The sequence below is a fragment of the Equus caballus genome, chromosome 2 (genome assembly GCF_041296265.1).
Source record: "Equus caballus isolate H_3958 breed thoroughbred chromosome 2, TB-T2T, whole genome shotgun sequence".
NCBI lineage: Eukaryota > Metazoa > Chordata > Mammalia > Perissodactyla > Equidae > Equus > Equus caballus.
In genome coordinates, this window is record NC_091685.1 from 89,663,909 (window position 1) to 89,688,497 (window position 24,589).

Consider the following 24,589-nt stretch of genomic DNA (forward strand, 5'->3'; position numbering starts at 1 on the left):
AGAAGTTACACTTCATTCCTCTTTCCCTCACAACTCCCACATATAATCCATTATCAAATTCTGTTTTACCTATAATATGTGTGTTGTATCTGAAATTGTTTTCCCTGTAATTTTCTTGTAATGCCTTTCTTTTTTTTATGTTGGAATAGTCTTGACTCATACAATGAATTGGAAAGCATTCCTCTTATTCAAATATCTGGAAGATGTTTCATAGAACTGCTACCATTTCTTCTTTGACTCTTTTGTGGAATTCACCAGTGAAGCTGTCTGGGCCTGGAATTATTTTGTGAGACAATGTTTAACCACAAATTCAATTTCTTTCATAGAGACAGTCTATCTATTTCTTCTTGAGTGAGCTTTATGAATTTGTATCTTTCAAATAATTTGTCAATTTTATCAAAGTTGTTTGATTTATTGGCATAAGTTTCTTTATAATAGTCCTGTATTTTAACATCTATAGATGTTTCAGTCATGTCACTTTTTTTATTTCTTATGTCAGAAATTTTTTTATCTTGTCTCTCTTTTTTTTTTTTGGCTAAAATTCTTATCAATTCTGTTGATTTCAAAGAATCAACTTTTGTTTCCTTGATTTTCTGTTTTGCATTTGACAGTTTTCGCCTCTGACCTGTATGGTGTTTTTTTTCTTCTCTATTTTTTGGGTTTCATTTGCTCTTCTTTTTCTAGAGTCTTAAGGTAGAAACTTGACTCTTCGGTGTGAGAAGTATTTCTTTTCTTATATAGGCATTTGGCACTTTAAATTTCAAAGTATTACTTTAGTGATTGTCCACAAATTGTAATATTTTATGTTTTTGTTTTCATTCAGTTTAAAATATTTTTTAATTTATCTTTTGACCTAGGAGCTATTTAGATGTGTTTTATGTAGTTTCCAGAGTTGAAGATTTCCCCGAGATCTGTTATTGATTTTTCACTCAATTCCATTGTAGTTCTAGAGCATATTGTCTATGACTTGAATCTTTTGAAATTTATTGAAATTTTTTTTTTTGAGGAAGATTAGCCCTGAGCTAACTACTACCAATCCTCCTCTTTTTGCTGAGGAAGACTGGCCCTGAGCTAACCTCCATGTCCATCTTCCTCTACTTTATACGTGGGACGCCTACCGCAGCATGGCTTTTGTCAATCAGTGCCATGTCCGCCCCCGGGATCCGAACCTGAGAACCCCGGGCCGCCAAGAAGCGGAATGTGTGAACTTAACCACTGCACCACTGGGCCACCCCCAGTTGAAACTTTTATTGCTCCAGATAATCTATTGTAGAAAGTGTTCTGTATGCTTTTGAAAAGAATGTGTATTATGATGCTGTTGATTGAAATGCTTTATCAATGTCAATTAAGCTCCTATTGTTTTTCAACTCTTCTGTATCTTTAATGGTTTTCTGTCTATATGTTCTATCAGTTATTTAGAGAGAAGTGTTAAAATCTCGTCTTTCATGAAACTTATCTTTGTCCTTCTGTATATAATGTGCCTTTTTTCTCTGGATGCTTCAAAGATTATTTCTTTGTCACTAGTTTTATATAATTTGATTGTGATGTATCTTGCTGTAGTTTCCTTCATGTTTCTTATGCTTGGTATTCATTGAGCTTCTTGGACATGTGGGTTAACTGTTTTCATTTCATTTATAAATTTGGCCCTTATTCCTTCAAACGTTCTTTCTCTCCCTACTCTGCTCTTCTTAGAGGACTTGAGTTACATGTTTATTAGGCTTCTTGACGTTGGACCCACAGCTCACTGATACTCTGCTTATATTTTTTTAAGTCTTCTTTTCCCATTTCATTTTGCATAGCTTCTATTGCTGTGTCCTCAGTTTCAATCATCATTCTTAGGTAGTGCATAATCTGTCACTAATCCCGTCAAGTATATATTCCATCTCAGATGTTGTATTTTTCATCTCTAGATGTTTGATTTTAGCCTGTATCATGTGATTCATGTTTCTACTTAACATGTTTACTCTTTCCTCTAACATCTTGAATGTATGGAATATGATTATAATAGCCATTTTTATGTCATTGTCTATTAACTTTATCATCTGTGTTATTTGTAGGTCTGTTTAGATTGATTGATTTTTCTTCTCAGTATGGGTTGTATTTCCCTGCATTTTAGTATGCCTGGTCATTTTTATTGGATGCCAGACATTTTGAATTTTACCTTAGTGGAATTTGATATTTGTATTCTATAAATATTCTTACGATTTCAGTCTCTATAAAAGCAATTCCCAACAAACCTAGCCAGAGTGGTTCATTCTCCTTCTACCACCCACTATATCATTTTCTCTCACATTATTATGTCTTTTTCCTTTGTTACATGAGTAACAATTTATATGTATTTGTTTATTTACTTTTGTATTATCTGTCTCTCTCATATCCCAATAGATCATTAAGTCCATGAAGGAAAGTGCCACTTTGCTCTCTTTTTATCCCTAATACCAAACACAGTGCCTAACACATAAGAATTTCTCAATAAATAAATGAGTGATTTTAGATTTCTGCTGTTTTAACATCATAAGTTAACATTTTGTTTTGGGGACTTATTCTTGGCAATGTTTGAACTTCGCTCTAATAAATGTAAAATATAAACCATCTTCAGCCTTTATAATTCTGATTCTATGGAATCATTACTGATTGTCCTGGCCTTATTTTAAAGAAATTTAAAACAATATATTTTGCTCTGAATTACTTTATTAAATGTTGTACTAAAATGTCTGCTTAATGGAGATACATTTATATGTACAATTTAGAAGAATGCATGATGTCTTTAATTTGAATATTTAACATAAAATCTATCATCTTATAGTTACTAAGTAAGTAAGTATAAGACCCATTATTTCCTTTAAACCACTTCCAGAGATGATTAAAATTAAGGTCTTGGTGCCACATAAAATATTCTACATTTCAGATTACTGTAATGGTTTCTCAAGTTTTCCCCCATGCCTGTGCAATTTACTCTCCAGTAAAATGACATTTTGCGTCTTAAAAATTTTTTTTAAAACAAGTATGTTATTGACACAGATTTCTATTATTATTCAAAAGTTTAAATATTATTCGTATTTGAGCCAGCTATCTCTTTTGAATGGAGCATATTAGAAAGACCTAGCATCATGGATTTCATTATTTCATGGGTCAGTTAGCTTGACACAAAGAATCCATTCTGTTTCACTGCACAAGAATGAATTCCTTTTTAAAGACAGCTTTTTTATAAATACATCTCAGGGATCCTTAGAGTCACCAACTAAGAACATAAATGGTTCACTCTAAATTTCTCATGACAACTAATAAAAGAAAAAATCTTTATATTTTTAGCATTTTAAGTCAGTAACATAATTTTATCAAAAATATTACACGTAAGAGTAAAATAATTCTCACATAGTTTTTACTCCTTGGTGATTTCTCTAAATGTTAGATAAAATAATGTCAAAAGTTTTTTGGGTAAAATGCTTACATGCCAACACTACTAAGGAGCAAATAGGAAATATTCTTTAGTTTGTAAGAATGATTTGAATCTCATGGGAGTATAGGGGAAAAACTTTTTTTTTTTAAACCAGATCAAAAGTAGATCATATGACAACATAAATGAATGGGAAGCTATATTTCTCAGAAGAAAAAAAAGATGTTCCCTTTTTATTCCCAACTGCTATCTTAAAAACATTTTGTTGCTGCTTGAAACATAAACCTTCCTTTAAAAATCTGAATTAAGATCCCATATTTTAGGGTAAATCATCAGAGAAATAGCTGTTAGCCTGTTGTGAAAGGGATGCAAAGTCTAACAATACAGATAAAAATGCTGAACTCATGAAACTTTTTATGTTACTACCCAATGATGATAACAATTACCCTAAGCACTGGCAACATTTAGCAGAACCATTAAGTTAGATCCCTGTAAATTGTCATTTTGACCCAAATGTGAAGCTATATATTTTACGTTATCATTTTCTTTTATTGAGATCATATTTTTAACTATCAGGTGGCAAGTGTAAGATACTGATTTCAAACCTAATTTTGAAATTACATGCCTGGAGAATCAAATGTGTACAAACTAAAAAGCTTGATCATGTATATTAGAATTAGAAATAAGTATATACATATTCTATGTCCTCCGTTAAACAGTCTAAAACGCAGGCATTTATATAATACAGATATCTATATACACACACAGTTACTTGAGCTTTTGCAGGAATACAGATTTACCCTACCTTGGCCGCCATGTTGACCATTTAGCCACCATTTTCTCAGTCACTTATATTGAGTTAATGCTAATTTTCGAGCCAAGAAGAAAACTGAATTGAAGTGCAGAAAAGAAGTGCTCCTGAAGGCTTGCCTACAAGTTTTATTGTTCACAAGGAGGTGGTGGTTGTCAACAAAATGTCTCTTGACTGTGCTTCACGGTTAAAGGTAAAAAAATGAACATTATGACTATAGTCAAATCACAGTGTATTATCATCATGGTAGCATGTGGTGCTTATGAAGAATATTTCCAACCCAAAAGGGAGTGAAAATTAAGGGAAAAGTTGGTCTTTTGTTAAACAGTAGATTTTAATTTTAATGTAGTCAAATTCATCTATCTTTTCTTCTTCACTTTGTACTATTTCTGAAGGTTATCTCAATGCATTTTCCAAACTACATTATGTAAACTTTTTCTGTTGTTCCTCAAGACAATACAATATGTTAGGCTCTTATTTGTTATCGATTTAACTAATATCTCCTGTCAATTTTCCATGGGCCACTAAAAACAATCTGTTTATTATTTCTGCTAATTCATCTGATCTTAGTGCCTGCTAATCTGCCTTTCTTTGGTTTCCATGTAAATTCTTTTAGAAAATATTCTTTAAAGCTCCATTAAAATAGAGAGATAGCAGGTCTCTAGTTTATTTTATTCTTTAAGCTTGTTATCCTATGAAAGAAATTAAACACAGCACAGTGGACCACTTACACATTTATAAATTATGTAAGCTTATCTTTGTTCAAACAATTAATCTTGCTCTTTTGGAAAAAACCCAAGGGGAAATAACCCGAGTTGCCTTACATTTCCAAGAAACAACATGCGCGAAACACTGGAATTTTGCTGCTTACCTATTTTAAATGTCATAAATATTTCATCTAAATATCACTTTTCTTCTAAATATGATTATTAGATAACCTGGTTGATAAATATTTACTTAGATCTAGAAAACGGCATAAAGTGATATGTTATACATTATAGAAAAAGTGTGCTATTTATATATTTATAGGAAAAATATCCCATAAGAATTTCTTTCCAAATGCCTTTAATCCATTTGGAGAATGGGGGAGGATAATACAAATCTATACATGTGTGATCTTTCCCCTTTTCACTGGTAACCAAACCTCTAAATTGTTAGAGGCAGCAATATACCTGACTAAAATACTATGTATGGTACCCAAAGTTTAGCTTTATCAGGAATTATTCTGCATTGTTTTTGGTTATTTTGAAGAATACCCTAAGAAGTTTAAATACTTAAAGTAGTCCCTAATTTATCAAAATCTTCTACTGACATCCTACCAGTACAATGAGAAAATTATCATATTTGAACTTCATTTTACTGCTTCTTCCAAGCATCTTCCAATTATAGGATTATATCTTATGATGTTTGAGAATATTTTCAAGGTTTCTAATGCATGTACTTTTTCTAGAGGTCATAGTCATTTGGCCTTGTAGTTCTAGATATTTAAATGTGTTCAATACTTACCAATTTCCTTCCTTCCTTCTTTCCATCCATCCTTCCTTCCTTCATGTTTAACCGTGGGATTCTCCATTCTTTACTTCTTTATTTTGATTCAATTTTATTTCCCTCTATTTCAACAAAATGTAGTGTTTTATTGTTTTGTTTTGTTGTATTCCAGGAAGAGGTTGTGGATGCTTTACTTCCTGAGAATGTTTTTTTGCTATCTTTATACGTGTCTTCATATAAAGTTCTTGGATTACACCTTCTTTCAGAACTTTCTAAGTATTTTTCTTCTTCTGTTGAATGTTGTTTTGGAAAAATGGAAGCCAGCTATTACCATCTATTGGAAGTAATTTGGGTTCCCAAAGGATACTTTTTTATATCCTTAAGTTCATAAAGCTTGTCATGGTCTTTTTGATATGTAAGCTTGCCTAGGCTGCAGTTCTCAGTTATTCAGTCAAATACTAATCTAGATGTTGCTACAAAGATGTTTTGTAGATGTAACTAAATCCATAATCAGTTGATTTTAAGTAGGAGAGACTATCCTAGATAATCTGGGCAGGCCTGGTATAGTCAGCTGACAGGCCTTTAAAATAGAGCTGAGGCTTCCCTGAAGAAGAAAACCTAAATCACCTTAGAGAATATCTAAATCACAAAAAGACTGCCAGTAGAAATATAGAAGTTAAGGGTACTGCTATTGAGGGCTCAGAAAGAAATGAAGAACATGTTATCAGAAACTAGGGGATGGGAGATCCTTGTTATACAGTGGCAGAAACTCAGTGGAATTGTGTCCTTCAGTTATGTGGGAAATAGAATTTGTAAGCTATGATCTTGACCATTCAGCTGAGAAGATTTCCAAGCAAAGAATTGAACACACAGCCTGGTTACTTTTTGCTGCCCGTAGTAAAATGCAAGAGGGTAAATTGAGAGGATTGTTAAACTAAATGGAACCAGGACTAGATATTTGGGAAGTTCTCAACTCGTTCAAATTGTGAAAGCTACTAAAATTAAGAGCTTCACTATCAGGAAAACATGCTCTAGAGGAGAAGCTGAGCGTGTGTATGGACAACCTTTTGCTAATATCTGTTACGTTCGCATGCTCTACTTCAGCGCCCCTGTGGTTTTGCCAGTTTGGATCCCGGGTGCGGACCTATGCACCACTTATCCAGTCATGCTGTGGAAGGCATCCCACATAGAAAGTAGAGGAAGATAAGCACAGGTGTTAGCTCAGGGCAATCGTCCTCAGCAAAAAGTGGAGGATTGGCAGTGGATGTTAGCTCAGGGCTAATCTTCCTCAAAAAAAAATTTCCTTAAAAAAAGCACTAAAGAGTGGTTCAGTTCTAAAAGACAATATTTATTGTTTAAAAATCAATACATAAAATAATATTTAAAAATATTTATTTGGTATTCACTTGGAAAATCCACCAGGACAGATTCTCACTTATTTGGAGTTCATTTTTTACTGTATGAAATAGCGTGGTATTATTTTTGCCTACTGAATCTAGAGAGAGTCCTAAGCACATGAAAGGGAAAGTAAATCTTTGGATTTTTTTGATAATATTTTTTGTGTGGCAGGCTGACATAATTGTGGAGTAAAGACACAGAACTAAGCCTGTTAATAATTGCCAACTACTGCAATTTTTTTTTAACTAAAGGATTGAGATAATATGGAACGATAATACTTATAGTATTGAACTGTGTAACTCCAACTTTCTCCCTAGTATAGTTTTTAAACATTGACATTACTAATGAATAGCCTAAAGATTGGTTGGATTTCCCCCAGGCCCTTAAGGATATATACACATATAGAAAAATGACCAAAAGGATGACAATCTGTAGCAAGAAAAACAAGGGGATTGTTTAATTCAAATTTAACAATTTAGAGTAGCTATACTTTGCGTAATTTTTATGCTTCAACCTAGGAGATGAATTTCTTTATTAAAATATTCTTTCAAAATGAAAAGAAATTTCTTGTGAATTATGTATGGTGAGCCTAATAAAAATTGTCACTGTGCTCTTAAGCTTACTAATTTTTTGTGCTGTCGTATTTCTCTCAAAGTGAGAGCATTTAAACTAAGGTGAGAGGAGCATTTGTCTTTAGTCTGTCAAAGTCGAGTCACATTAATGGAGTTAATCTGACCATCCTGAAACTCAGACCTTCAGAGAACAATGAAGGACATATTTTTAAAATAGAGTCTTTAATATTAATCGTAATACTCCAATCATTTATGAGACAATGTTTGCCTTATTTCCGGTACACAGACACATTCACACACACACACATAGGCTTTTAGAAGAAAGAAAATGCACCTCATAAGGAATCCTTATAATTGTATTGGAATTATGAACCAAAATTATTTTAGTGTTTATGTAGCTATATGATTTATTTATATATAGTAATATGATCTGTGCTTTTATCTAAATTCCATGAAGACAGAAAAAGGGAAACATCTTTTAGCTTTCTTTTCAAACACTTGAAAATGTATTTTGCTTATAAGTCTGAAAAGCAAAAAAAAAAATCAACATGGAAATAAAATTAAAATTTTAACGTATTTCTTTATGAACTCTATATATTTATTCCACTGAAGAAGTGAACCTTTTGAAATAACTGTACTTTGATTATTGAATGATCAAATGGCTGCAATCCCCTAATTTTCTATTTTATAGTAGAGTTTTGGTTGGAGTTATCAAAGTATGTGTCAAGGATACAATTTTCACACACTTAAACTTTGTATTATATAGTGAAGAACATTCTAGCAAAATTCACAAGTGCCTGTTTTCGTGAACTGAGGTGATTTAAAAGTAGTAATATATGCTGTACTTTAAGAATTTTTAAATTAATATTTGCTATACTTTAACAAATTTTCGATTCATGTCCTTATTTTGTGCTTTACTCTCAGTAAAGTGTTAATGAACATTTTTGCTCTTCTTTAAATTAAGTAATGTCGATATTTAATTGTAATATAAGAGATCAATGGTCCTTGCATTTACTTTTGCTGGTTATATCATCCCGTGGCACATTGCTTAACTGTCTTCTTAACCATTTTGCCCTTTGGGTTTGAACCTTCCTGTTTTCTTCCTTTGTCAATGATCTTTTAGCTTAAGAGAAATTAACTGTAAGAAAATTTTGTTAATTTAGGAATGGGGATGCTCTAGATTCACTTTCCCTTGTTCAAGTGTACGTAATTTTTCATACTGATAAATTGGTATCCTTCTTTTAAATTTATTAATAAATAGAAAAAGCTTAGATAAACATAGCATGACAAAAATGTATGAGATTCACTTATTTCAAATCAAAGAAAACAGTGCAACATAAAGTGCTCTAACTAGTGACAAGATATTAAAAATACATTTAGTAATTGGTTATTTACAGTAGGTTATAGACTACTTGACCACCAGTTCAAACTCACATTTGATAACTCCATACTGAAAACCTCCTGTGACTGGTCAGTGGCCCAAGAGAAATAAATTAGCATTTTAATGAAGGCATAATATTCACAATGAAAGGAAACCTCCATTATCTGTCACCATTGTTTTTAGCCTGTGAACTTTGGTTTTGTATAAAGACTCTAAAGTATGTTTTTACATTGGTGATAAATTTAGTCAAATAATAGTGCAATTAGCAGGCAAAGGTAAAGGATTAGGCTATTTCTACCCATACTTATAAATACTTGTTAATAATTGACTTCAATAATTGACTTCAATAATGGTTTAATAATTCAGGATCACTAGTAAAGCTTTGTTAGCCACCCAACTCTCCCTGATACACTTAGGACTGGTTTTCAACTTGATTTACACACATGCCCTTTGGAAGTATTGTGTCGGTGCTGGGATTTGTGGTGAGGGCAGGCCTATTAGGAAGAAATTGACACTTTCAAAAGTGCTAGAAGCTCAAAGTTCTCATCATTCAATGTGAAGTACTGTTCTTTTATCTGAAATTATGTTGCTCATGTGTTTTTAGTATTAAAATATCCTTTAAAAATAATTTTAGAAAGGAAAAATAGTGATAATAGGTTGTCTTCCTTTTTATCATCCTCACTTAGAATATAAACTTTATGTGTTACGTCATAAGTTTTATGACAACTCTATGTTTATTTCCTAATTTTTAATAATTTTTTAAAGTAGTTGCTTAGTTTATTATTTTTGATAGTAAATATTTTACATATTTATTTGATCTGAGGGTGAGGTGCCACCAAATATCCTATTAACTACTTATACTATGTTGTGGTTTCTTGGTGATTGTGGGAGAATAAAAACCATGCATATGGGATTAGAGTTGGCAAATATTGAGTAATAATTATTCCTTATGGTTTTCTGTATTTCCAAAATTGTCTATTATGGACACACAATACTTTTAAAGCCATGAAATAATGTTAAAATAATCGTGGAACCAGAACATTTGCCAAACAAAAACAACCTCAATTAGTAAAACTCTATTTATAATTTTTTTATAATCACTGTGATTCTTGAAATACAAGACTGGGAACCACTGCCTTAAATCTTCAAATTCAGGGTGTGTGGGAGGGAAGCAATAAACTCTCAGTAATACAGCACCGTGTTTGGGAGCAGAAGGGAAAAGCATCTTTGGGTTTCTGAAAACTCACCACCTCCTCTGAATATTAAGCATAATGAGCCTCACTTATCTGAGAGGCAGGGGAAAACTAGAAGGGGCTAAGGAGGCCACATTGTGAGATTTCATACTAGCTTATACCCTTAGCAAATTAAGAGGGTTATAATCAGTTGATGATATGTGGTTTTGACCTGAGGCCTCTTCAATAGCCTCTACAAAATAAGTTCTTGTGGAGAAGACCAACATCAGAAAACCACCTAGAAAGAGCTATGAGCTGCTGCTTTTGTGAGAGAAATCATAGTGCTGACAGCAGACTAGACAGGGACAGCTCAAGGATTCAGGAAGACTGGAAGAAGACCTGAAAGGGATTGCCCACCAGCTGACTAGTAACCCATGAAGCCACTAACAGTCCCAAGATACCAGGAACCATTTGTTAAAACAATGGAGCATCCTGGTTAAAGGGCAGGCTTTGAAGTTAGACAGAATTGAGATTTGATGCCGCCTTCACCACTTAATAGCTATGAGGCCTTAAAAATGCCTTGTAACCTCTCTATGCCTCAGTGTCTTGAGGTATGATATGAGTATGATAATATTGAACTCATAGGATTGTCAGCAAGTCAAACATATGTGATTGTAGGATTAAATTTGCTAATGGATATAACCTGCTTGGCACACTGCCTGCTGTGTACTAAGCTCCCAATAAATATTATCAATTATTGTTATATTTATTTGTCAATTAAAAGCCTATTTATTGACCCTTGCTAAGTATCAGGCACAGGCCTAGGTGCTAGGGGATACAATGGTTAGTGAATAGTCATGGACCTTGCCTGACTAGAATTAAGTCTTGTGAGGGAGACAGATCTTAATCAAATAATAATATAAATAGTATAATTATAAACTACCATAAGTGTAATGGAGAAAAAGTAAAGAGAACAATAACTCTGAGATTGCATAATGTGGAGGCTTGATCTAGTTTGATGAGAGACTTGACTTTGAAGAGAGACATGAAGGTGGTGTAGGAGTTAATGAGGCAATGGAAGGAAGGTTTTGGGAGCAGAACATGGCAGGTAGACAGAACATCTTATGCAAAGGTTCTGAAACAGGAGGAAGCAAGGTGTATTTATGAAACCGAAAGAAACCAGGGTTGCTAGAGCAGAGATGGAGAAGGAGACAGGCACCAGAATGCTCAGAATCTTTTAGGACATAGTAAGGAGGCCAACACTATTGTTTTAAGAACATCAGGAAACCATTGAATAGAAAATGTATGATTGGGTTTACATTGTTTTAAATATGATTCTGGCTTCCATGGAGAGACAAGATCAAAAGGGCCAAGACTATTTGGGAGACTAAAATGTTTGTATAAAAATAGATGAAAGGGGCCAGCCTGGTGGCATAGTGTTTAAGTTCACACACTCCCACTTTGGCTGCCTCTGGTTCACGGGTTCAGATCCCAGGCATGGACCCACACACTACTCATCAAGCTATACTGTGGTGGCGTCCCACATACAAAACGGAGGAAGATTGGCATAGATGTTAGCTCAGGGACGATCTTCCTCGAGTGAAAAGAGTAAGATTGGCAACAGATGTTAGCTCAGGGCCAATCTTCCTCACACATAGAAAAAATAGATGATAGTTTTTCTAGGTTGGTATCAGTGGAGAGTGAGGCAAATATCAAGGAGGTCTCCTAGTGTTCTAGACTGTATCATTAGATAGATGCTATTTATTGAGGCAGGGAACTGTTATACAGGATGGATTTTGGCCCATAGACTGAGATGCCTATTTGTTGGCCAAGTGGAGTTGTCAATTAGGCAATTGGATATCTTGATTTTACCATATTTTATTAACTCTAAGATGTATATTTTCATATTTTAATGTCTCTGAAATTGAGTTACATCTTATAATTAATGGCATGCCATAAGTTAAATTGCCACTCATTTATGCTTCTTAGTAGTATATAAACTGATGGGGCCATCAACATCTGTAATGTCTTAGGTTAAACAAAATATGCTCCTCAATTTTATTGCTAATAGTAATAACAAGGAAGACCACCATAACACCAATTAGTAGCCCACAAGTGACTGATTAACCAAGAAACTCTGAAAATGGCAGAAACCCCCAGGATGCTGATCAATATCCAATAGGAACCTCTGACCCTTAGAGCACCCAAAATAGAAGTATAAAAGTGACCAAAAAGGGCAATGACTTCAGGATGACTGCACATTTTTCCACCCACTCACCCAGAGCACAGGCAAGATGGGGCAGAAGACAGGAAGCTGCTATCATTATCTAAATAGGGTAGCGGCTGTACCAGGATGTATTAAATAGAGGGCATCAGAATAATGGTAATAATTAACACTTAAATAGTGCTGACCATAGACTAGATGTTCTTCTAAAGACTTCACTTATATTAACTCATTTAGTGCCCATGACAACACTACTGTGGACAGTCTCACTATGATACTGAGCTGGAGTGAGCTTAGTTAACTTGCTTCAGGTCACACAGCTTGTAACTGGCAGGTCCAGGTTCACATCTAAGCAGTGCAGCTCCAGAATGTCTGCTCTCAACCACCACTCAATGAAGATAACTAACCACGTGGTGGCCTGGGAGCTATAGAGAGTTATGGAAATTTTGTGGGGGCTTTTGCCACAGAACCAGACCTAGACACATACATCAAAAATCTTCAGATTTTTACTACATATGTGGCTTGGGGGGGAAGGGATAAGGAAGAGCTCTTATTCTTTTGAGTTCTGAGTTGAGGGCAGTATTACTACATCTAAATTCAATGTGGCAATGTTAACTTAGCAGTGTATTAAAAGGAAGGTGCTCCATAAATAACAAAAATTATCAATTATCAGCAACAAAAATTAAATTCCTGTTTTTATCTTGGGATAAAATATGTAATAAAATAAAAAGAAGAGAACATGTTTTACAAACTGTATGTTTTCTAAAGCTTTATTTGTGATCAACCTTGATGTTATGAAGGAAGATTAAAAAAATCATAGTGCCTTGTTTATGTAAGCTCCAAGGGTCTGTTTGTGTTACCTGATGGCAAATGATGCCATTAACCAGAGCCTGAGCTAGAACGTTCAATATGTGTATGATACTACAGATATCACTATATGACATTGTTCTGGCAAGTTCAACACTCCACCAACTTCATGTGTTTCTACTTAGTCTTCAATCAGGACAAGCCAGTAAGTGAAAGTGTCAGTTCTACATTCACCACCTAGATTTTAGTGTAGGCATTTTGTTTTGCCTACACTGGAAACATCTGCCTTTATGGAAAATAAAGCGCTTTATTAAAACCAATGAGCATAATTCTATCTAATAATGTTACCAAACATCTTTTTTAAGCTAAAGGAATTAGAAGATACAAATGTCGGGAAAGGGAGAAACCTTAAGTGTGGTTTGGTCCTTTCACACACAATAGCTATTATTGCTAGTTTTTCCTACTTCATTTATTTTCTTTATGGTTTCAAAGAAAGAAGCTCTGATCTGTTTTGTTTCCTTATTTTGTGTGTCATGGAAAACTTTGGGACTGTGTTTAATTTGGCTATATGATTTCTCGTGAGGTAATGCTGCCGGCTCACCCTTGTTCACAAGCTGAAAGACCTCTGCTGCCTGAGGGTCTTCCCTGCTCAACATCTTGAAGAAGTCTGACTTGGGCGAAAAAGTAAAGCAGGATTTACTCTTCAGAACTGCTATAATAGTTTTAGCTTCCTTTCTTCTTTTGACAGATGAAAAAGGAGATTTAGAATTGTATATAGGTGATACATATATATAATATCTGTTCACGTAAATGAGCACATGTTAAGATGTCTTTTTTTTATTAGAAGGGAATAATTTTGGACTCTTCCTTTTATTTTTATTTCTTTACTTTTTCAACTAATTTTATGGGGGATTATAGTGGTTTATAACATTGTGTAATTTTGGGTGTACATTATTGTTTATTAATTTCTGAATACACTTCATCGTGCTCACCCCCATTAGTCTAATTTTTATCCGTCATCATACATATGTGCCCCTTTATCCCTTTCACCTACCCCCCAACTCTCTTCCCTTCTGGTAACCACTAATCTGTTCTCTTTATCCATGCATTTGTTATCTTCCACGTATGAGTGAAATCATGCAGTATTTGTCTTTCTCTGTCTGGCTTATTTTGCTTAACATCATACCCTCAAGGTCCATCCATGTTGTTGCAAGGGGGATGATTTTGTCTTTTTTTATGGCTGAGCAGTACTCCATTATATATATATATATATATACCACATCTTCTTTACCCAATCATCAGTCAATAGGAAGTTGGATTGCTTCTGAGTCTTGGCTATTGTGAATAGTGCTGCAATGAATATAGGGGTACACAGGTCACTTTGGATTGTTGATTTCAAGTTGTTTGGATAGGTACCCAGTAGTGGGATAGCTAGGTCATATGGTAGTTCTATTTTTAGTTTTTTGAGGAATCTCCATACTGTTTTCCATTGTGGCTGCACCAGATTGCATTCCCACCAGCAGTGTATGAGGTTCCCTTTTCTCCATACCCTCTCCAACATTTGCTATTTTTAGTCTTAGTGATTATAGCCATTTTAACAGAGGTAAGGTGGTATCTTAGTGTAGTTTTGATTTTCATTTCCCTGATGATTAGTGATGCTGATAATATCTGATGATGAAATATCTGTTCATATCCTCCACCCATTTTTTGATTGGGCTTTTTCTTTTTTTGTTTTTCAGTTGTGTGAGTTCTTTATATATTATGGAGATTAGCCCTTGTCAGATATATGATTTGCCAATATTTTATCCCAACTGATAGGTTGTCTTTTTGTTTTAATCCTAGTTTCTTTTGCCTCGCAGAAGCTCTTTAGGGTGATGAAGTCCCACTTGTTTATTTCCTCTTTTGTTTCCCTTGTCTGAGAAGACATGATATTTGAAAAGATCCCTTTAAGTTCAATGTCAGAGTGTACTGCTTATATTTTCTCCCAGAAGTTTTATGGTTTCAGGACTTATCTTCAAGTCTTTAATCCATTTTGAGTTTATTTTTGTGTATGGCATGAGATAATGGTCTACTTTCATTCTTTTACAAGTGGTTGTCCAGATTTCCCAACACCATTTATTGAAGAGACTATCTTTTTTCCATTGTATGTTCTTGGAACTTTTGTCAAAGATTAGCTGTCTGTAGATGTGTGGTTTTATTTCTGGGCTTTCAGTTCTGTTCCATTGATCTATGTGTCTGTTTTTGTACCAGTGCCATGCTGTTTTGATTACTATGGCTTTGTAGTACATTTTGAAGTCAGGGATTGTGATGCCTCCAGCTTTGTTCTTTTTTCTCAGGATTGCTTTAGCAATTTGGGGTCTTTGGTTGCCCCATATGAATCTTAGTATTCTTTGTTCTATTTCTATGAAGAATGTCATTGGGATTCTGATAGGGATTGCATTGAATCTGTAGATTGCTTTGAGTAGTATGGACATTTTAACTGTGTTTATTCTTCTAACGCATTGCATGGAATCTCTTTCCATCTCTTTATGTCATCATCTATTTCTTTCAATAACGTGTTACAGCTTTCATTGTATAAGTTCTTCACCTCCTTGGTAGAGTTTATTCCTAGGTATTTTATTCTTTTGGATTGTAAACGGAATTGTATTCTTGATTTCTCTTTTGGCTAGTTCATTGTTATTGTACAGGAATGCAACTGATTTTTTAAAATTGGTTTGTACCCTGCAACTTTGCAGTAGTTGTTGATTATTTTTAATAATTTTCTGATGGATTCTTTAGGGTTTTCTATATATAAGATCATGTCATCTGCAAACAGCGAATGTCACATCTTCCTTTCCAATTTGTATTCCTTTGATTTCTTTTTCTTGCCTAATAGCTCTGGCCAAAACCTCCAGTACTATGTTGAATAGGAGTTGGGAGAGTCAGCACTTTCCTTCTATCCTCACTTTGTTAAGAGTTTTTATCATAAACGTATGTTGGATCTTGTCAAATGCTTTCTCTGCATCTGTTGAGATGATCATGTGGTTTTTATTCCTCATTTTGTTAATGTGGTGTATCACATTGATTGATTTGCAGATGTGGAACCATCACTGTGTCCGTAGTATAAATCCCACTTGATCATGGTGTGTGATCCTTTTAATGTATTACTATATTCATTTTGCCAATATTTTCTTGAGAATTTTTGCATCTAAGTTCATCAGCAATATTGGCCTGTAATTTTCCTTCTTTGTGTGGTCCTTATCTGGTTTTGGTATCAGGGTAATGTTGGCCTCATTGAATGTGTTAGGAAGCATTCCATCATCTTTAATTTTTTGGGATAGTTTGAGAAGGATGGGTATTAAATCCTCTTTGAATATTTGGTAGAATTCTCCAGAGAAGTCTCGTGGTCCTGAACTTTTTTTGGAGGGAGAGGTTTTTTATTATTGTTTCAATCTCTGTACTTGTGATTGGTCTCTTCACATTCTCTATTTCTTCATGATTCAGTTTTGGAAGGTCATGAGTCTCCAATTCATCCATTTCTTCTAGGTTATTGAATCTGTGGGCATATAGTTTTTCATAGTATTCTCTTATAATCCTTGGTATTTCTGTAGTATCTGTTGTAATTACTCCTCTTTCATTTCTAAATTTATTTATTTGAGCCTTCTCTCCTTTTTTCTGGTGAGTCTGACTAAGGGTTTGTCAATGTTGTTTATCTTCTCAAAGAACCAGCTCTTAGTTTCATTAATCCTTTCTACTGTTTTTCTAGGCTCTATTTCACTTATTTCTGCTCTGACTTTTATTATTTCCCTCCTTCTGCTCACTTTGGGCTTTATTTGTTCTTCTTTTTCTAGCTCTGTTAGGTGCATTTTAAGATTACTTATTTGAGATTTTTCTTGCTCGTTGAAGTGGGCCTATATTGCTATTAATTTCCCTCTTATGACCACTTTTCCTGCACCCCATAAAAGTTAGTTTGTTGTATTTTCATTTTCTTTTGTCTTCAGGTTTTTTTAAATTTCCTCTTTGATTTCTTCAGTGATCCAATGGTTGTTCAATAGCATGTTGTTTAGTCTCCACATATTTCTTACTTTCTCAGTTTTTTCTTGTGGTTGATTTCTCGCTTCATAGCATTATGGTTGGAAAAGATGGTTGGGATGATTTCATCCTTCTTAAATTTATTGAGGCTTGCCTTGTTTCCCAACACATGGTCTATCTTTGAGAATGATACTTGTATACTTAAGAAGAATGTATATTCTGCTGTTTTTGGATGGAATGTTCTAAATAAATCTAAGTCCATCTAATCAAGTGTTTCATTTAAGTCTTCTATTTCCTTGTTGACTTTTTGTCTGGATGATCTGTCCATTGATGTAAGTGGGGTATTGAGATCCCCTACTATTATTGTGTTACTGTTAATTTCTCCCTTTAGGTCTGTTAATAATTGCTTTATGTACATTGGTGCCCCTGTTTTAGGTGAATATATATTAATAAGTGGTATGTCCTCTTGATGGAATGTCCCTTTTATCATTATATACTGCCCCTCTTTGTCTCTCATTGTCTTTGTCAACTTGAAGCCTCTTTGTCTGATAAAAGTATAGGAACACCTACTTTCTTTTGTTTTCTATTAGCTTGGAATATCGTCTTCCATCCCTTCAGTCTAAGCCTGTGTTTGTCTTTAGAACTGAGATGCGTTTCCTGGAGGCAGCATATTGTTGGGTGTGGTTTTTAACCCATCCAGCTACTCTGTTTATTTTGACTGGAGAATTCAATCCATTTACATTTAAAGTTATTATTGATATATGGAGTCTTAATACTGCCATTTTATGTCTTGTTTGCTGGTTGTTCTATATTTCCATTGTTTCTCTTCCTTTGTATTTCTGACTGCCATTTCATTTCTGAGGGGGATTTCTCAGTTTTATCTCTTTTTGTAAATTGTGGCTCTGCTCTGATGTTTTGTTTATTGATTACTGTGAGGATTGTGTGAAAGATATTGGAGATGAGAGAGTCCATTTTCTCGTTACATCTTATCTCCATTAACCTAAGCTGATTCCTTCCCTTTCCTCTCCCCTTCTAAGTAATTGCTGTTACAAATTGTTCTGTTTTTAATTTTGTGAGTTTGTGACTAAGTTGAGATGTTTATCATTACTTTTGATGCTTCCTTCACCTTTCTCTTTTGTAATTGAGTCTTTGCCTCCCTATTCTTGTAGAGAGCTGCAGGTTTCTTATTATGTCTGTCTATTTGTCTCCTTGCTCAGAGCTTTGTAGACCTATGCCTTTTTATTGCTGTTGAGAAGGTATCTTTAATTATTTCTTATAGGGGAGGTGTAGTGGTGATGAACTCCCTCAGCTTTTATTTATCTGGGAAAGATTTTATTTCTCTATTGTATTTGAAGGAAAATTTCACTAGGTAGAGCATTCCTTGCTGAAAGTTTTTGTCTTTCAGTATTTTGATTATATCATTCCATTCTCTCCTATCCTGTAGGGTTTTTGCCAAAAAATCCACTGAAAACCTGATAGGGTTTCCTTTTTAGGTAATATTTTTTCTTTATCATTGACTTTTGCCATTTTTACTATTATATGCCTTGGAGAAACTCTTTTAGCATTGATGAAATTAGGCATTCTATGACCTTCATTTTTTGTAAATCTGGAACTCATCCCTAGGTTTGGGAAGTTCTCAGCAATTACTTCTTTGAGCAAGTCCTCTGCTCCTTTCTCCTGCTCTTCTCCCTCTTGAATACCTATAATCCTTTTGTTGCTTTTCCTAATTGAGTCACATATTTCTTGAAGAATCCCTTCATTTTTTAAAAATCTTGGTTCTGGCTCCTTGTCCACCTGTAGAATTTCTACAGTTTATCCTCTAGAACACTAATTCTTTCCTCTATAACATCAGTTCTATTTCTTAAGGATTCTAGATTATTTTTTATTTCATTAATTGTGTTTTTCATATCCAGAATTTCTGTTTGATTTTTTTTTGTAGTTTCAGTCTCTTTGGTGAAGATATTCATTTTATTGCTGAGCTCCTTGAATTTTCTTTCCGTGTTTTCTTGTAATCATTGAGTTTCCTTATGACAGCTATTTTGAATTCTCTGTCATTTAAGTTGTAAATTTCTGTGTATTCAGGGTTGGTTTCTGGAGAATTGTTATTTTTCTTCTGGTCTGAATTTTGTTGCCATTTCTCATGGTGTTTGACTAACTAATCTTTTGTTGGGGCATTTGTGGTATTCTTAGGTCTCAGGTTCCACCTGTTGCCACTAGGGGGAGTCAGGAGCAGAGTTTCTGGCCCCACCCCATCTGCTGGAAGCTGTGGGAGTATTATGGGTGCTTGTCCCAGCCTGGGGTACATTCAGGAGCTTGTGTGGACTGTGCTTGGTGGGTGGGGCTTCCTTGCTGGACTGAGCTAGGGCCACTCCTTGGTGGCAGAAGGGTACAGTGGGCTCCCCCTCCCCACTGGGAGAGCAATCATGAGTGTGGGCTAAGGGTTACCACTGCCTCCTCCTGTGATTGCCCTGGTGCATGTTCCCACTTTCAGAGCATTTGCGCCAGTCTGGAAAGCATTCCTGTGTGTGCACAGGGCTACCAGGGGAGCGCAGGGTATGCTCACCTATCTCTGCCATTTCCTGGGGTGCCAGTCCATCCATCCTCAGATGTATAGCTGCGTGTGTCTCTCAGGCATCCTTTTGTGCTGTGTGAACTTCCTCCATTGATCAGCAAATGTCCATTTAGTTATAGTTCAAAAGGGGGAGAGACAAAGGGAACAGCTCATTCCACCATGTTGCTGATGTCACCTGAACGCTCCCTTTTAAATAGAGATGGAAAAGTCCCTAAGATGTTTATAATTGAAAGATGCAATAACATATTATTTTTTCCTGACTCGCTCATAGTTTTTATTATGGATGGATAAAACTGGAAGAAAACTAATAACACACTCATCTGGTACTTATAGACTTGGTGCTATAAATGTTTTATGTATTTTACGTCCCTTAATCCTAACAATAACCCTACGAGGTCAACATTATCACCTGGAAATAAATTGATTTGTCTAATATTTCACAGCCTGTTAACGGTGGTTCAAGAATTCTAGCCTGGGCCTGCTTGTGTCAAAGTCCAATTAGGAAATAGAAACTACACAGCAATTTGAGCAGGAAAAGTTTAATATAAAGAATTGTTAACTATGATGGGGATTGGAGTAACTATGATTGGCTCCTAAAAAGAACTCTAAAGAATTGAGAAAAACAGCTATAGGGAGTGGCCTCTACCCCTAGGTCTAAGGCAGAGCACCTGAGGGAAGACTGCATTTTAAAGAGGATCTCCTACCTGCACCCCCACCCCTCTGTGGTATAGAGCTTCTTGGAGAGGGCATAGCTCTGGCAGAGAAGTTCATTGAGGTACAATGCCAGTGGAACTTACAGGGAAACCACTTTCTAGGGTTCTGGGGAAACTGTCTATAGCGAGCTGTCATACTGTTGAATCCACTGAGAACTCATTCATGGGAAGTACTGCACCACAGACCTTGCTAGGAGGCTCCCACTGTGTGTGTATGTTCTGGGAGACACAGCCCAGAAGGTGCCCTGCACTGCTGGCCATGGTGCCCCAAAGGAGCCAACCCAGAGAAGCAGCCAGAAGCAGGAAAACCCTCTCATCCTCTAGTTTCTTCTGTTGCTTTCTATGGAAGATGCTTAAAATTGTGCCATATGGCAAGGGAGAAATGTAGTCTCACAAGCAGGACAGTGAAGGGTGACTTTGGAGAGGCAATAGATTGATACTTGGCAAACTGCCCGCCAACAAATCTGCTTTCTTAGTCATTATGTCATACTGCCTTATACTTACTATGCCACAAAATATGATATTTAACAAAATAAAGGAAAATAGGAAGAAAGGAAGGAGGGAAAGAATGAAATTAGGAAGGAAAGAAAGAAAATGTAACAGGATTATAAATGGAGACACATCAGTATCTCTCTTTTCTTTGAATTATTTCTAGGTAAAATCACTGAATTAATTACTCAAGAGACTGCCTTACTGAATTTTAGGACACTTGCTTATCAACCAAAAACTGAAATTACAAACTGGAGGCCCAAGGGCCATAACCAAAGATTTTTCACTCTATGATTCAAATTATTTTTTAATTCCAGTTTTCTCATCTACTGGTTAATGAAGGTCATATTTGGTTCACAAGCATTTGTTTGCAAATGAGACCTTCCTTAGATAACCCAAATCCTAATTACATCATTTACAGACTGCAAGATTTAGGCAAGTTATTTAATTTCTCTGGGTCTCAAATTCTTCATGTAAAATGAAAATAATAATAGTATTTCTTATATATATATAAGGTATATATATATAAGATATATATATCTTATAGATGTGTTATGAAAATTAAGTGTATTGTTTTAAAGCACTTGGAACAATTCCTTACATATAGTAAGTGATATATAAATATTTGTATATACATTAGGATGGTTTCTTAAAGACCATAGCCTTAAAATATTCTTTCAGTAGTTCCTGTTTATTGAGCTCTACAGTTACTCAACATTTTTGTAGATTAATGATTTCATTGTTTAATGACAATTTAAAAATATGGTTCTGTTATAGTATGTATAATATGAGTGCTGTCTATTGGTTATCTTACTTTTTTTCTATAGTTGTTAATGATACAGCTTTAAACTTAGAGTGTTTGAAGATTATATTAATAAAGCCCTTACTCCTTAACTTTTGCTAGTAATTATCTGAACAGTAAGATATTTGGTGAAGTATCTTTGGCTAAAGAAAACCCATGTTGTCAGTGTAACCATTAGCATTCAAATTATTAAATAGTTTTCAATTTGCATCCCTTAGAAGAAACGCATTAGACATTTTGTAAGAATATCAAAAATGAAAAAAATTTTAATACTATTTTTAATATTATTTTTACAGAAGACCATGAAAAATATTCTGAAGTCATCAAGAAATTCCAGGCAGTTGAAATGTTATTTACGCTTTATCCTCCTCAAGGTGCCCACGTGCATAGTAATAAACGACTTAAGTCAACTTGGCTGAGACCCATAGTAAATGGGGAAGAAGGATATAAATATATAGGTAAGATGCTGAACTTTATTATTTCCTTTTATAATAAAAAAGAAATGACCCTTGACTTTATATAGCTTATTCTTCACTTAGATGATGTGCGGTGATACATAGGCCCTATAGAATATGCCCTTTAGTTCTTAACTATTATGCTTGCAATTTAAAAAGTGGTTATTTACACTTTGGTGCCTCCACGAGAATAGTGGAAACATGCTGTGTTTATCCATTCACCCAGTGATGGATATTTGGGTTGTTTTCAAAAAAGGGATACTACAAGGAAAGCTGCTATGAACATTCCTGTAAAGACTGTGTATAGACATATGCTTGCATTTCTCTTAACTAAACTGTTTTCCAAAGTGGTTATACCATTTCATATTCCCCGCCAGCAGAGATATGAGAGTTGAATTTGCTCCACAGCTATATAATACTTGGTATAATCTATCTTTCTGATTTTAGCCATTTGAATAGATATGTATTGGTATTCCATTGTGGTTTTAATTTGAATTTCTCTTGTAGATAATGATAAACGTGTCTTTTTATGTATTTTTCATTTGTATATTTTCTTTGGTGAAGTTTCTTTTCTAATCTTTTGGCCATTTATATTGATTTTTTTTAAATTAAGTTTTGAGAGTCCTTTAGATATTCTGGATATAAATCCTTTAACATATATATGCTTTGCAAATATTTTCTCCAAGTCTGTGACTTCTCCTTTCTTTTAATAATATCCTTTGAAGAACAGAAGTTTTAAATTTTGATTAAGTCCAATTTACGACTGCATTGTTTTTATGATTCATGCTTTTACTGTCATGTCCAAGAAATATTGGTCAGACCTCCAGTCACAAGGTTTTCCTTTAGAAATTTTATAGTTGTAAGTTTTATATTTTAGTGTGTAACTATCTTGAGTTGCTTTGTACAAGGATCAGGGTATAGGTTGAAGTTCTTTTTTTTTTTGACATATTGATATCCAAATATTTTAGCACTATTTGTTGAAAAGTATATTCTTCTATGAATTAGCTTTGTATTTTGGCAAAAACAAATAGACGAATAAAATAAACAGATAGCAAATAAGCACATGAAAAGATAATCAACATCATCGTCCTTAGGGAAATACGAATTAAAGCCACAATGAGATACCACTACTCACCTATTAGAATGACTAAAATAAAATTTAAAAATCTGACAATACCAAGTCTGGCAAGGATGTGGAGCAACTGGAAAACACATACATTGCTGGTGGAAATGCAAAATGCTACAACCAATTTCTAAATATTTTGTTACTATCTTGTAAAATTAAATGTACTCTAATCATAAAATGCAGCCACCCTACTCCTAAGTAACTATCTAAGAGAAATGAAAGTGTTTGTTTACAGAAAAACCTATATATGAACGTACATAGCAGCTTTAGTCATAATTGCCAAAAGCTGGAAACAACACGAATATTCTCCAACTGGTGAATGAATAAACAAAATTTGTTATATCTATGCAGTGAAATACTACTCAGCAATAAAAAGGAATGAACTACAGATACACACAATGTGGATGAATTTCAGATGCATCATGTTAAGTGAAAGAAGCCAAACTCAAAAGCTATATATAGATTCCATTTAAATCACACTGGGAAAAGCAAAACTATAAGGACTGAGATCAGTCTTGTGATTGCCAGGGCCTAAGGTCTGGGAGAGGGTTTGACTACAAAGAGGAAGCATGAGGAACTTCTTAGGGTGATGGAACTGTTCTGTATCTTGATCATGGTAGTGGTTTGTATGACTCTAAAAATTAGTCAAAATGAACTGTACACCAAAAAGAGTAATTTTACTATAAATAAAATTTAAAAAGTAAACATAAAATAAAAAGAGAAGAATTTATACAAATGCAGACAAATCCAAATGCAGACAAATCCAAATGCGCCATGATTAGTCATTAGGGAAATGTAAATTAAATCACAGTGGGATACCACTACACACCTTCTATAATGGCTAAAATCAAAAAGGCTGCAGCCAGCCCAGTAGCGCAGCAGTTAAGTGTGCATGTCCTGCTTTGGCGGCCTGGGGTTTGCCGGTTCAAATCCCGAGTGTGGACATGGTACCGCTTGTGCAAGCCATGCTATGGCAGGCGTCCCATATAAAGTAGAGGAAGATGGGCACGGATGTTAACTCAGGGCCAGTCTTCCTCAGCAAAAAGAGGAGGGTTGGCAGATGTTAGCTCAGGGCTAGTCTTCTTCAAAACAAAAAACACAAAAAGGCTGACCACATCAAGTGTTGAACATTAATATTCTGCCAGTGAAAATGTAAAATGTAAAAACACTT

At 34.6% G+C, this 24,589-nt stretch overlaps 1 protein-coding gene across 5 annotated transcripts in view; it reads left to right on the plus strand.

The window, feature by feature from the left end:
• Positions 1-24,589, plus strand: part of IQCM (IQ motif containing M) — a 417,125-nt gene that overhangs the window by 320,630 nt on the left and 71,906 nt on the right. For all 5 annotated transcript variants that reach the window (XM_070257817.1, XM_070257806.1, XM_070257801.1 and 2 more), the window contains one exon: positions 22,134-22,295. In XM_070257817.1, the coding sequence (XP_070113918.1) occupies positions 22,134-22,295 (162 nt within the window). The remainder of the gene's footprint in view (positions 1-22,133; positions 22,296-24,589) is intronic.